Genomic DNA, 14,295 nt, shown 5'->3' with positions numbered 1-14,295 from the left:
ACAGCATTTTATTAACAGGGGATGCTTTCATACATTGCACAAGGGTTTCTCTCTACAGCTCTTCAAGAGCAGGCAGTGTTCTTAACCAATGAGCCATCTTTCCATTTTACTATCTTGTCAAACCCCTGATCCAATGGTGGTAGCATTTCTTGTTTCAAAGTAAGGGAGAAAGCAAGACAGCGAGGGTGTGGCTATCGTTTTTTTGTTTTGTTTTGTTGTTTTTTGTTTTGTTTTGTTTTGTTTTGCTTGTTGCTTTCCTGCTAAAATGTTGAGGGGTGAACACTTCCCTTTAAAGGGGAAGAGAGACATAGCAAACATGGCATTTTGAAAGGCTAAATGGATATGGATGAACATGTTGTGGTGATGTCCTGTTACTGTCAGAAATAATGTTTTACAGAGAAGCTATTTGTGGAGAGACCAGTGATTACTGACTGAGTCATGCATGCTCAGGAATATGGAAGCAATAAGGGGGCATAGGTGCCTGCAGAAACGTCATTCAAAGCTGAGGAGCAAACACCTTCTGATCTGACCCCTGGATCCAACCCATAGGACCCACGTGGGTAGACCCATGGTTGTTTAAGACAATCAAAAGGGAGCTTTGAATGGTCTGCCCGCCACTCTGCTCCCGTGATGCGGTCTCATGGTTGCTATTAGATTCAAACCCACAGCAAGCTTGTGAGTCAGTGAACATGTGTCTCAAGTATTAGAATACCATTCTGATTTCATCTTCTGTAACCCTGAACCCCAGTGAATAATCCTGTAATCCCAACATTTCATCATCCAAACTCCATTCTGCCCGCTTCTATCTACCCATGGAAATGTGACAGAATTCTCTGCTGAGACCGTGAGTTCCAGCTTTGAATTCAGGAAATGGGATCATGGGCCCTATGGAGCCAGCTTGGGCAGTGGAAGAAAGATTTCAATCAAGATCATTCTGTTTTGTTCCAAAGCTTTATTTTTTAATGCGAAATAAAATTGTCTAATAGAAACACAAATGGTTGGTGGGAAATAAAGAAGAAACTGAATAATGAGATTGGGGGTAGGGGGATGAGATTCGAGTTAGACGAGAGTCTCCACCAGTGAGGTTGACCGTATGATGAAGCCTGTTATTGGAAATCTGCCTGCCGTGCAGCCTGGTGATGCTTCAGGCATTGCGTTTGAGGATGTGCTTGTGCTCGGGGCTCCAGAACCACAGTTACCAGTGGAGACTCGGAGCCTCAGCTCTTATTTCCCAGAAAACTGGGCCAGGAAATGGCGCTTTGGGGGGTGACTTTGTCGAATGGTAGGATCTGCAGTGTAGAACAGACTTGGAGGCAAACCTCAGGGTTTTTTTTCCCCCTTTTTTTCTTTATTAACTTGAGTATTTCTTATTTACATTTTGAATGTTGTTCCCTTTCCCGGTTTCCGAGCCAACATCCCCCTAACCCCTCCCTCTCCCCTTCTTTATGGGTGTTCCCCTCCCCATCCTCCCCCATTACCACCCTCCCCCCAACAATCACGTTCACTGGGGGTTCAGTCTTAGCAGGACCCAGGGCTTCCCCTTCCACTGGTGCTCTTACTAGGATATTCATTGCTACCTATGAGGTCAGAGTCCAGGGTCAGTCCATGTATAGTCTTTAGGTAGTGGCTTAGTCCCTGGAAGTTCTGATTGGTTGGCATTGTTGTTCATATGGGGTCTCAAGCCCCTTCAAGCTCTTCCAGTCCTTTCTCTGATTCCTTCAACGGGGGTCCCGTTCTCAGTTCAGTGGTTTGCTGCTGGCATTCACCTATGTATTTACTGTATTCTGGCTGTGTCTCTCAGGAGAGATCTACATCTGGTTCCTGTCGGCCTGCACTTCTTTGCTTCATCCATCTTATCTAGTTTGGTGGCTGTATATGTATGGGCCACATGTGGGGCAGGCTCTGAATGGATGTTCCTTCTGCCTCTGTTCTAAACTTTGCCTCCCTATTCCCTCCCAAGGGTATTCTTGTTCCCCTTTTAAAGAAGGAGTGAAGCATTTGCATTTTGGTCATCCTTCTTGAGTTTGATGTGTTCTGTGCATCTAGGGTAATTCAAGCATTTGGGCTAATAGCCACTTATCAATGAGTGCATACCATGTGTGTTTTTCTGTGATTGGGTTACCTCACTCAGGATGATATTTTCCAGTTCCCTCCATTTGCCTATGAATTTCATAAAGTCATTGTTTTTGATAGCTGAGTAATATTCCATTGTGTAGATGTACACATTTTCTGTATCCATTCCTCTGTTGAAGGGCATCTGGGTTCTTTCCAGCTTCTGGCTATTATAAATAAGACTGCGATGAACATAGTGGAGCACGTGTCTTTTTTATATGTTGGGGCATCTTTTGGGTATATGCCGAAGAGAGGTATAACTGGGTCCTCAGGTAGTTCAATGTCCAATTTTCTGAGGAACCTGCAGACTGATTTCCAGAATGCAAAGTTCAGTTTTAAGTGAGGTATTTACTGTGGTTCCAAAGAGATTTAGGAAATTGTCAGCACGGGGCATCCATGACCCTCCCCATAATAGGAGCCAGGGGTATAAAAACAACTTCACTGGTCCAATTATATAAACGTCAAACCCTGCCTCCTTCCTATTCAATTTCTCCTGATCCATTACCTGGATCAGATGAACTATTAAATCGATCTATCTTGCTTACTGGGGGGGGGGGCAACCTACCCCTGGAGGATACATCTCATGAGTATCTGAAATGGAAGGCTCGGGGCTGGGGATTTAGCTCAGTGGTAGAGCGCTTACCTAGGAAGCGCAAGGCCCTGGGTTCGGTCCCCAGCTCCGAAAAAAAGAACCAAAAAAAAAAAAAAAAAAAAGAAATGGAAGGCTCTTTCCCAGAGTAGGTGCTATGTGCATATCTGTCCAGTGAAGGCATGTATGAACTGTAAAAATGTGTATGTATGTGCATGTGGGTATATGGGCATACAGCTTACGTGTGTGCATGGCGACCAGCGGTTGGCGTAGGCTATTGTCTCCTATTCCTCTCCATCTCCCTCTTTGAGTCTCTTACAGAAACCGTTTCTCACTGGTTGGCTAAACTAGGAGAGCCCAGGACCTTCGGGTGCTGGGACTTTAGGCATTTACTGCCATGCCTAGATTTATCTTTCCGTGGGTGCTGGGCTCCAAACTCAAAACCCCACGCTTGTGCAGCAAGCGCTGTGTCTCCCTGAGCCATCTCCTCGGTCCCAGGAACAAGGGAGGGAGGGCCACATGAGGCAGTAGACCTTCTGCCAACCCTCCTTACGACTTCCCTTTCTCTCTTTTTGCAGAGCATCGGCTGTGATGACTTCCTGGGATCTGACAAAGTCGTGGACAAGTGTGGGGTGTGCGGCGGTGATAACACGGGCTGCCAGGTGGTGTCAGGCGTGTTTAAGCATGCCCTCACCAGCCTGGGCTACCACCGGGTTGTAGAGATTCCCCAAGGAGCCACAAAAATTAACATTACGGAAATGCACAAGAGCAACAACTACTTGGGTGAGTTCACTTACCTTCTCCACACAGCGCAGGAGACTGTCCCTGCAGGCGATGAGGTGAGCACAGTGGTGCCCAGGCTTGGAGGAACCAAATGGTTAAGGTTTATAGATTTAACTCAGGCTTTACACCTCTCAGGAAAGATGTGGTCTTGAGATGAAGTCTGCTAGTCTTTGTTCTCTTGGGAGTTGGGGGACAGAGGCAGCTAGTGATTCTTCCCAGATTTTCACTCCCTGGAGGCCCGAAGCAAAAGCAATTGTCACCTTCTCTCTGCTTTATCTGCCTGGGGCAGCAGGCCCTTGCGTGTCTTCTGAACTGCTACAGAGCCCTCGGCATTCACCTCAGCAATACCCACATCCCTGCAAGCCAGAGCCTTCCAGTGATCTCCTCTGCTCAGCTAGGACATTGAATTCCTTCCGCTGTGCAGCAGTCCCAGAAGTGAGCATTCACCAGTTTCTAATTCAGATAAGCATGTGCAAATCAGTCAGGCAGACATTATAGGCGCCATTTTTGCTTTCTAAGACAGGCCTTGATCTGTGTTCCAGGCTGGCTTAGAAATCACGATATAATCCAGTCTGGCTTTCCTCCGACATGCTTGGATTCTAGTCGTAAGCCTCCAAGCCTGGCTTAAGGTATCATTTCTTCAAGACATTTAATGAGCAGAAATCACAGCCACAGACATTTTATTTTTCATTATTTGTTGAACAGGAGCTTGTTTAGAACAAATAATGTATGAGGCAATATATTTATGGCTGTTCATGAATAAAATCCTGAAGCATTCTAAACAGCCTATAGCTCACAAGCTATTCCCAGCCTCGTTTTACAAATAAAACAGATGTAACAGAGATCAGAGGACTTGCCCAGGTCACACAGCAAGGAAGCGTCAGAGCTGGGATTCAAACCAAGGGGGTGTAGCTCTAGGCATGGAAGTCTAGTGTGTGGTAAAACCTGTGGGCTTCCTCTACTGTACCAATGGTCAGGTGGCAGTGTCCACACCAGCTTTTTGAAATACCATTCATTTTGTAGTAGGTGTGGGGTGTGTGTGTGTGTGTGTGTGTGTGTGTGTGTGTGTGTACATGGTTACACATACCTGTGAAGGCCAGAGGCCAACCTCAGGTAGCATTCCTTAGGTGGCAGCCACTTTGCCTTTGAGCCCCCTGGAGCTTGTTGTGTGAGCTGCACTGACTTATTTCCTAGTAAGCCTGTCTCTGTGTCCTCAGCACTGGAGCTAGAAGCATTGAACCTGCTTTTATTTTGGGTTCTAAGGATCAAACTCAGGCCTAATGTTTGCACAGCAGGCACTTTACTGAGCCATCTCCCATCAGTCACTTTGTAGCCATCCCTTCCCTACCCACTCAAACACAACCCGAACCAACTTCCCTTCCCTTGGCTTGGTTGTCTAGAGGAGGAAGAGTGGCAGATGTGTCTCTGAGACAGACCCAATTAAAGCAGAAAACTGTTACATTTTCTCTGGCACATCTAGGAGCCACCAAAGTGGCAGAAAGCCTAGTTTCCCTGCGAGCAGTTTGTGTTATTTTAAATCTCAAATAATGATCTCTGTGTTTCCGCCTTCCTCTGATGCTTTCACAAGATCACATCTCCACACACATCCTGCCTCTTACAATGGAAAATGTTCCTCGGGGGCTATTTGAAGTGTGATTGTGTTTAAATACTCTGGCAAACAATGCCAGTTTTTATTAGCTTTATGTTGTTTTTAGTAAGTGTTCCCTGGCTATCAGTGGATCATTTTTGTAATCAGTTTCAGGCTCCTTGAACATACAGTGGATGTTCTGAGTGGACATTCGCATGGCATCTGAATAGAAACAGCCCCGGAGTCTTGCTCTTTCCATCTAGAATATGGGGCTTCGTCATAAGACTCAGCAGATAAGTTAAGGAAGGCCTCCGGCACTTGCTTATTGGTGGTTCACCAGTTTCTCCTGTCTTCCTTTTGTCTCAGAGTTTGTCAGGGTATAAAACTTAAAATGGGATACAGCTGGGGAGATGGCTCTGTGGATAAAGCAAGTATGGGGTCTGGAGTTCATGCCAAGTGGGCGTGTTGCCCCAGCCCTGCAATCCAATCCTGAATCCCAGCACTCGTTCAAGAGGCAGAGACCTGAGCCCTGGGGCAAGCTGACTAGACTAGCCACTCAGTGAGCTCCGAGTTCCAAGTTCAACAAGAGACCCTGCCCCAGTAAATAAGATGTGAAGACTGACAGGAAAAGATGGCCAATGTCAAACTCTATTGTCTACCATACATGTGAACATGCATACAGCTATTTACATATATGTACTCGCAGATATATGTACATACATGTGTGTATGTGTATATGTGTGGGTAGTATTTAAAATTACAGAATAAAAATCTTCACTTCCCATAAGAGGGATGAAGAGAAAGCAGAGGGAGACTAGAAGCCAATGGGAGAGTGACTCGGAAAGTCGTTTGACTCCCTGTGCCCAGAAACCAATGTGTTCCTGAGAAAGGCATCATTTGTAACAGTGCCATGAGATGCTGTGTCACAAGGAGAGGGAAGCAGAAGCAGAAGCTTTGAGGGAGGAGACTCCAGGAGGGAGGAGCACAAGCTTGCAGCCACTGCATCTCTGTCACCTGGAGAGTGTTCTCGATTTCCCTTCTCCTTTGAAAACTTGGGATACGGTTCACACACCGTAAGTCTCGCCCCTACTCACAGCATGGTAGGTAGGGTCTTTTTTCATTGCAGGCTTTCTTTATCTAACTCACCTCAGCTGGCCAACTCCTGTTCTGTGGAGCCTCTGTTCGGAGCTGTTTGCCTGAGACTGCCTGAGTTCTACAACCAACCATGCGCACCTAGACCCAGCTGGGGTTTCTAAACTCCGAGGCCTGTATTTTCATTAACCATTGTCAGACAGCCAAACACTTTTCAAAGGGCTGTGAATCCCCCACTGCGCTTGTCTCAAGAAGATTTGGTGGGCCAATGAGATGGCTCAGATAAAAGTTCTTGCTTCAGGACTGAATTGACACCCCCAAGATCCACAGGATGGAGAGAGAATCCATACCCTCAAGGCGCTATGACCCCCACACATGCACTGTGGCTTGTGTTTGAACCACATGTACATCTGTGCACCACCTGTCTGCTTGCTGATGCCTGGTGCCCAAGAAGGCCTGAAGAGGACATCAAATGTCCTGAACAGTTGTGAGCCACTGTGTGGGCTCTGTGAGTCACACCCAGGTCCTCTGGAAAAATGGCGAGTGCTCTTAACCACTGAGTCATCTCTCTAGACAATAATTAATTTTTTTTAAATTTCATTTTATAAAAAAATTATTTGAGTTATTAATTAGAGGTACAATTTTAAAATTAGAGTATGAGAATTTAATTGAACAGCACAACTTCTGAGATAAAATATCATTATAGAATCCCCATTGACCTCACACTTAAAATCCTTCCGCTTCAGCCTCCAAGTGCTGGGATTAAAAGCCTGTAACAGCATTTCTGGATCTGAAAAGTTAAAATTTTTAAAAAGCAAGAACTAAATGGAAAGGGGCATGTTTACCAACAGGCTTTAGCGGATCCATTAGTAGTAGCACAGCATTAAACCAAACTCTGAGATTTGCCAGCAAGGCCTGGCCTCCTGGCCCTGCCTTCCCATAGCTCATGGGAGGAATGGCTCCATGGAGCTGAGGGAGCGGGCCACCTCCTGTGAGCAACTCTGAAGAAACTGGGACACTGATGACACACACAAATCATGAGATATGGTGCTTCTCGTTCCCGGTGATAAAACTGAGAGCACGCCAAGAGTGGGCTCCATGTTTATTAGAGTCATCTAGTAGCAATTGTCAGTGTCCTTCAAAGCTTAGCCTGTATTAATCAGATCTACGTTTTAATTGGAAAAACGTCAGAATTGCTGTCTGTCGCTAAGCTACGAATTCTCCTTTTGTGAGTGACTTATTCTCAAACTAGGTATTTGAAGAAAAAAAACAACGAATCTAATGTTATTAAAACAGCTAGCCATTTGTATTACTTACTTCTCCCTCGATAAGATGTTGTAAAGTTATTTTAGCTGAGATATCAAAGCCTGGCGCAGTTGAATCAGTTCGGCTTACTAATGTCATTACGCAACAGTTCAGATATCGGACATAAAAGCGCGGCAGGCAGAGACTGATCGTTCAGGACGTGGTCAGCCTGCAAACAAGTACAGCATCAGTGGGCTGAAGACTTGGAAGGAGTTCCTGAAGATCTATAAGATTTTAAAAACAAACCAGTGATACAGTTCCCTTGAAACATGTTCTCATGAAAGTTTAAAATAATAATACGTGGGCTTGGAGAGATGCCTCTGTGGTTAAAAGCGGCTGCTCTTGCAGAGGACCTGGGTCTAGTTCCCAGCATCCACTTGGTGGCAGCACCCACAAGGCAACTGAAGCTATTCCTCACTCCAATTCCGGGAGATCCAGCGCCCTCTTCTGGCCACTGTGGGTCTAGATGCGCCCAGTGCACTTTTATACATGAAGGCAAATGCTCACACATATAAAATAAAAATGAATAATTTTTTAAAAATAATAACGGCCAGCACCTAGCATCTTAAGAACTGTCATGGAACGTCTGTAATTTGCAGACTTCATTAGATGAGCAACTTTCTGTATGGGAAGGCTTAGAGCGTTTAAAACAATGTGACATGGCGGACTGCGGAGATGGTTCAGCAATTAAGAGCACGTACTGCTCCTGTAAAGAACCCAAGTTCAGTTCCCAGCTCCCATGCCCCACAACTGCCTGTAACTCCAGCTCCAGGCAGACCTGCACCTGCACACGAATGTGCGCGCCCCACATAGACATAATTAAAAATAGTCTGAAGGCCAAAAAAGAAAAGTGTGTGATGTCTTATGCTTAGATGACAATCCCAAAGATGTTTTTGGTTGACATTAGAAAAACTGTGGAGCCATGTAAGCCATAGAATGCAAAAAGGATAAAATTCCCTCATTGGCTCAGTCTTACATTGGATCAACAACCTTGAAGGATACGGACATTATGCTTGTGACTTAACAGTTCCAAACTCTCTTATAAGTAAAGAAAATTTGCATCAGCTTACGAACTAGCCATTTCCACATAAGGCTTCTTCCTACAGCTGTAATTTTCACTAGCCTACCCCTCCCCTCTCCTCGCCCTAATGCCATTATCCCTGCTTAATGTTTTAGTCTCCGGTGTTTCCCTTTCTCCTCTGGTTGACTGCTGTCCTTTTGCAATGAGTTTTAAGGATCACCTCTCTTCCCCTTCCTTATCTCCTCGCCTGGTCATTTTTGTTTTGACCAACCAAATATTCTTGTGTGTTTTTTATGCATTTGTTCTTCTAAATGTACTTTAAAGTCGGATTTTCAAAATCTATCTAAAAACCCATTGGGATCTTCACTGGGATTGCAGTAACTGTATAGTAAATTAATTTGAGGCAGAAAAGGAGCGTTTTCATAACATTGAGTCTTTAGAATTGTGAGCATCTCAATGTTTCCTAGATCCTGAGCTTTAATAAGGTTTCTTTGTGTTCATTCTGTCAGCTTTCTCGGGTGTATCTGTACGTATTTCATAGTTTTTTTTGATCTGATATGTGACACTTTTCTTTCCTCTGGGTCCACTAACTAGATATGCAAGTATGTGTGAAATCCGTTTGCTTCATGCATTTGTTCCAGCTATACATTTTGCCAGATTCTTTTTTAGGTTTTTTGAGATTTTGTTTATCTTTATGTGTGTGGGTATTGTGCCCGAGGGTGTGTATGCCATGCAGGTTCTGAGAATTGAACACAGGTGAAAGAAGAGAACTTACTCTATGCACACTTGCACACGCAGCCCGCGCGAACACACACACACGCACACCGTGTGCATACAATAATGATAAATTTAAATAAATAAGATGCGTGAAACTATAAAACAACTAGAAGAAAACAGAGGATTCTTCCATGACAGGAGTGTGAGCGGTGGCTTTAAAAATAATAATAATAAAGGAATAAAGGGCTAGAGAGATGGTGCGGTGGTTAAGAGCATAGGATGCTCTTCCTGAGGAACCAGGCTCTTTTCCGAGCACCCTCGTGGTGGCTCTCAACCATCTGTAACTCCAGTTCCAGAAATCCAATACCTTCTCCCGGCCTCCATGGTCACTGAAAATACGTGGTGCGCAAAGACATATACAGTTAAAATACCCATACACATAAAATTTATTTAAAAAAAAAACCCTAAGGTGCCATCATGATTATTTTCCAGCGGTTCGTTGTGATTTCTTAGCTTCTAAATCAAGCCCTCTCTTTTAGCTTACTACAGGGTTTCACTGAGCTGGTCAGCAGGGGCTCGGTTTCGAACTCTCAGCAGCTAAAAGGCCCCACAATAGAACTCTGAATTTCCAAATCTTTTCAGAGCCTGCCCTTCTGGCACTTGAAGGCCTTCCTTTCTTATTCCATGACAGAAGAAGGGAAAAACAAAGTTAGATTTTTCTCCGAGTGTTCACAGGACTTTGATCGTTTCCCCACACCAGCACTTGTGGTGTTTTGTTGTTTTTGTTTCTCTGCAACGCCGTGCACTCCTTGATGACAAACAGCCGAGCCTTAGACGTTCCTTCCCTCTCGTCCACATAATGAACTAACAGAGCTTCAGAAATAGAGGTGCTGGCTCCCTAGGGATGAAGGAAAGACTTGCAGAGCACTCAGGGCCTGTGTCCTGACTTCCTTAGTCCACCATCTTGGATCTCACTCATGATATGGAGGTCATATTGTACATTGAACTGTTGGAATCTTACATCCACCATCTCCTTCATTTATTCCTCTCGGTGCTCATTTCCTTCCTGTTACTCTGATAGAACACTCTGACCAAGGCTTATGGGAAGAAGGGGCTTATTTAAATTTTTCAGATTACAGTTTAATTGGAGGGGAGTCAGGTAAGAAATTAAGCAAGAACTCGAAGCAGAAATCATGAAAGAGCACTGCTTGCTGGCTTGCTCACAGGCAAGCCACAGGCCCTTACTTAGCCAGCTCTCTTATACAGACAAGGTCCACCTTCCCAGGGAATGGTGCCGCCCACAGTGGGCTGGACCCTCCCTATAAATAACCATTCAAGACTCTCCTCCCCAGACAACGCCCATAGGCTATCCTGATCTGGATATTCCTCTTACCCGGACCTGGGCCTGGCAAATTACACTAGGCTGATTGGCCAGTATGCCCTGGGGGATCTTCCTGTCTCCTTGTCCCAAGTGCTGAGAATTGCAAACACGGACCACAATGCTCAACTTTTTACATGGCTATTGGGGATCAAACCTCAATCTTCGCACTTACACAGGAACCAATTTGCTGACGGCCCTCAGCTCCAGCCCCACAAACAGCCGCTTGAAAGAGTAAGGTTAAGCAGCTGTAATGACACTTACCAGCTCTCTCCTCTCAAGCATCGGAGCCAGATGCTGAATGGACTTGGTGCCCCCCTAGTTACCTGTGACAGTTCGTGACAACCCCGGGAGATGGTCAAACCATAAGCATCATCTCCCAGTGACGCCCTGGCTCTTAGCTGGATGTTCCTCTTCTATCTGGTAGATGGGTAAAAGGGATCGTGAAGGTTTTGGGGGTTGTTTATCTTAATACGGACTCAGTTCTTGCCCCCTCTTCAGCACAAGCCCGTGTGATTCCTGTACAAACCCAATCTTTGCAAAGCAAATATCCCATGCCAAAGAGACCACACCCTCCTGCTGTGGCTTGGAAAGGTGGTGTTTGTTTAGCGCTCCCGGACCTAATTTTGTATTACATACTCCCACCTGGAGCCTGACAGTGCCCCTCCCTCTGATTCGGGAGAACCCTTACCACCAACATCTGCTTGCTTTTTTCTCTCACCGTCCCTCCACCTTGACAAGCTTTTGGATACACTGGAACAAAATGAAATCACCTTGGCCCCCATCCTTAGGTGTTCGCACCTCTACCCTGGAAACGTTTGCCTGTTTGTCTTATGAGGAAGAGTTAAATTATGACTTGGTTTTGCCTTTAATTGTATCGTCTGTCTCAGAAATAGGCATAATGTCAACTCCTGCTTTTTCGACACCTACTGGGGACATTCTCCTTCGATTAAGAAAGCAACCCCTGAACTGGAATTTGGGTTTCTGTTTGCTTGACTGGTTTTTTGTTTTTGTTTTTGTTTTTGTTTTTGAGACAGGGTCTCTCTTTGTAGCTCTGGCTTGCCTAGAACTCATTGGGTAGACACAGCTGGTCTTGAATTCACAGAGACCCAGCTACCTCTGCCTCCTAAGTGTTGGGGTTAAAGGCATGAGCCACTACAACCAGCCCGGTCTTGGATTTCTTATAGAAGTGATGTGACACCTTCATTCTTGTAGGAAGAATGTTATCCCCCCACCCCCACTTCCACCCCTACCCCCATTCCTTTAGACAGCATCTTTCAGGGCTGCCAATCACACTCTAGGGTCCTCCTACCTGGATATAGACTAGATCAGGATCCCTCTCCCTGAGTCAGAACAGAGTAGATACCATTAATTCTAAAATCGTCCATAACCGACATGCACGCCTCAGCCTTCTGTCTGAATCACACTCTGCCCTCCTGTGGTATTTCAGTCACTGAGATAGCTGACAGGCAGCAGCATGCACTGAACATGGTTGGCTTCAGGAAAGAGGAGCGGCACGTGAGGAAGACAACTCCGACATTGTCTTACTCGAGCTGCAGGCAGCTGGCTGCCTGTCCAAGATCAGTGTTCTCAGCTGACCCTCCCTCACCTTCTCTGAGAGTCAGAACTTCAGAAAAAGGAGGTCTGCCCTGAGATTCCACCTCTCTTCTCCAGGTCCTGCCTTTCCTCCAGAGGTCAGGGTACTTTACCCTTCCTCCTTCAACAGAGCACTCCTGGATTCTGCTCTTCTAGATCTTAGTTGACTCAGATGGCTATTTTCTTTCTTTTTCAAAAGATTTTATTCTGATTTTTAATTATGTGTATGTGGGAAGGCATGCATGTGAGTGCAGTACCGGAAGCGGCCTGAAGAGGGCATCAGATCCCCTAGAGCTTGCTTTCCAGGTGGTTGTCAGTCCCCCAACATGGGTGCTGGGAACCAAACCCCATTCCCCTGTAAGAACAGTACACACTCTTAACCCCAGAGCATCCCTCTAGCCTCACCACTCCTCTTTCTAACTAAAGTCTGCCTGTATTATCTCTCCCCCACTGTTTCAGCATCTGCAGCCTCATAATAATGCCCTAACCCTACGCCATCAGCTTCCTTTATGACCTGAGTCATTTCTTCATGTGTTAAGTGTGGGGAACAAAATTGTGCCTCCTTATCCAGACTTTACGTTCCCTTCTTATTATCCAGCACTCAGGCCATCTGAACTTGAAACTGCTTTCCTTCGAGTAAAACACTGCTGTTTATGTGATTTGGTACCTGTGCAAAACAAGCATTAACCTGGAGAGAGCATTTCAATGGCTGCATATAAGCAGTTGCCAAGTACAGCATGTTACAGTGAGGAAGGCAGTGCAAGGCCCCTGCCTTACAGTACGTTCACCGTCTGCTTGGGACTCCTTTAGTGATTGAGAAGTCATTCTCCATCCCACGTTTGTTTGTTTGGTTGGTTGGTTGGCTGGTTGGGTTTTTTGTTTTCGTTGTTGTTGTTGTTGGTTTGGTTCAGTTTGGTTTGGTTTGGTTTGGTTTGGTTTGGTTCAATTTGGTTTGGTTTGGTTTGGTTTGGTTCAGTTTGGTTTGGTTTGGTCACGCCACAATAGATATCTGAATCTTTTCAGGACCATGAGTCTCTGCTGCAGCCACTCTACCGCACAGTGAGAACGCAGTTATGAGAGAATAGTTCACAGCCATACCACCCTGAGATGCTCTGATTTGGGAAGTTGAGCAGGGTTGAACCTGGTTAGTACTGGGACGGAAGACAAGATGTGAATGAACGGGTACTGGTGAGAGCCGGGAGAACTCCAGCTATGAAAAAGCCACCGCTGCATTTCATGGCCGTGCTGTAGTTCCCAGCCCATCTTCCAGGACGAGGGGGCTTTGGTGGAAGTGCAAGAAAGCGTTTCTTCCTGAAGCAGCAGCATGGGCTGCAGCACAGCACAGAGCAGGAGGCATATGAACGAGCGTGCTGCGGGCATGGTTCTCGCCAAATGGCCGTAGCAGTAACCTCTGAGACTACAACTGTAGGAAACAGCCAGGCTCCAGACTACAGAAGCCCTTCATCCTGGATTCCATCGTGTGGGTCACATCTTGGCTCAGGGTCAAGCCACTGGAGATGGTGACTAGAGCTGAGTATGACAGGATCGTGCCCAACCTGTGAGGGTGGTGTTAGCCGTGACAGAAGGGAAGACAGCATTTATTACTGCACGTCCATAGCGAGTGTCCATGGGGGAGACGTCTGACCAGCAAAGATACAGACATGTGTGCATGGGCTTAGTGAGTCCAAGTAATAAATTTACCCTTCAATAAGTACTGTCTGTGGACATAAGATTTCAGTATGTGAGAGTCAGTTACGTATCATACTAATAAAGAAATTAACACAGCGGAACACAAAATACCAACTGCAGGGCAGTCACAGGCCAAGCTACAGTTGACATGTTGAGAAGGAGCAAAAGTGAAGGAGAGGTAGACAGGGACATTTTGGGATCTGGGTGGACAGTACACCAGGGGAGGTCTGAGCTCAGCTCCTTCCTTATCTCTGAAGCAGCACGTTGGAACCTCGCCCGGTTGCTCCTTACTTGGTGTGTGCTCTTGGCCTCGGTCAATGGGCATCGAGCGAGACCTTCAGCCTGGGAAAGGCATGGTCCTAGCAGCAGGCAGCACGGCCCCACCCTATCCTGAATCCCTGGTTTAAATTGAATTCCTCTATTTT

General features: G+C 45.9%; 1 protein-coding gene across 2 annotated transcripts in view; it reads left to right on the top strand.

Moving 5' to 3' along the window:
- The window catches only part of Thsd4 (thrombospondin type 1 domain containing 4), a 599,748-nt gene that overhangs the window by 494,055 nt on the left and 91,398 nt on the right, over positions 1–14,295 (top strand). For both annotated transcript variants that reach the window (XM_039082429.2, XM_039082430.2), the window contains one exon: positions 3,280–3,484. In XM_039082429.2, the coding sequence (XP_038938357.1) occupies positions 3,280–3,484 (205 nt within the window). The remainder of the gene's footprint in view (positions 1–3,279; positions 3,485–14,295) is intronic.

Source organism: Rattus norvegicus, chromosome 8 (assembly GCF_036323735.1).
Source record: "Rattus norvegicus strain BN/NHsdMcwi chromosome 8, GRCr8, whole genome shotgun sequence".
In the NCBI taxonomy this organism is placed as follows: Eukaryota; Metazoa; Chordata; class Mammalia; order Rodentia; family Muridae; genus Rattus; species Rattus norvegicus.
This window is presented reverse-complemented; position numbering and strand designations above follow the sequence as displayed.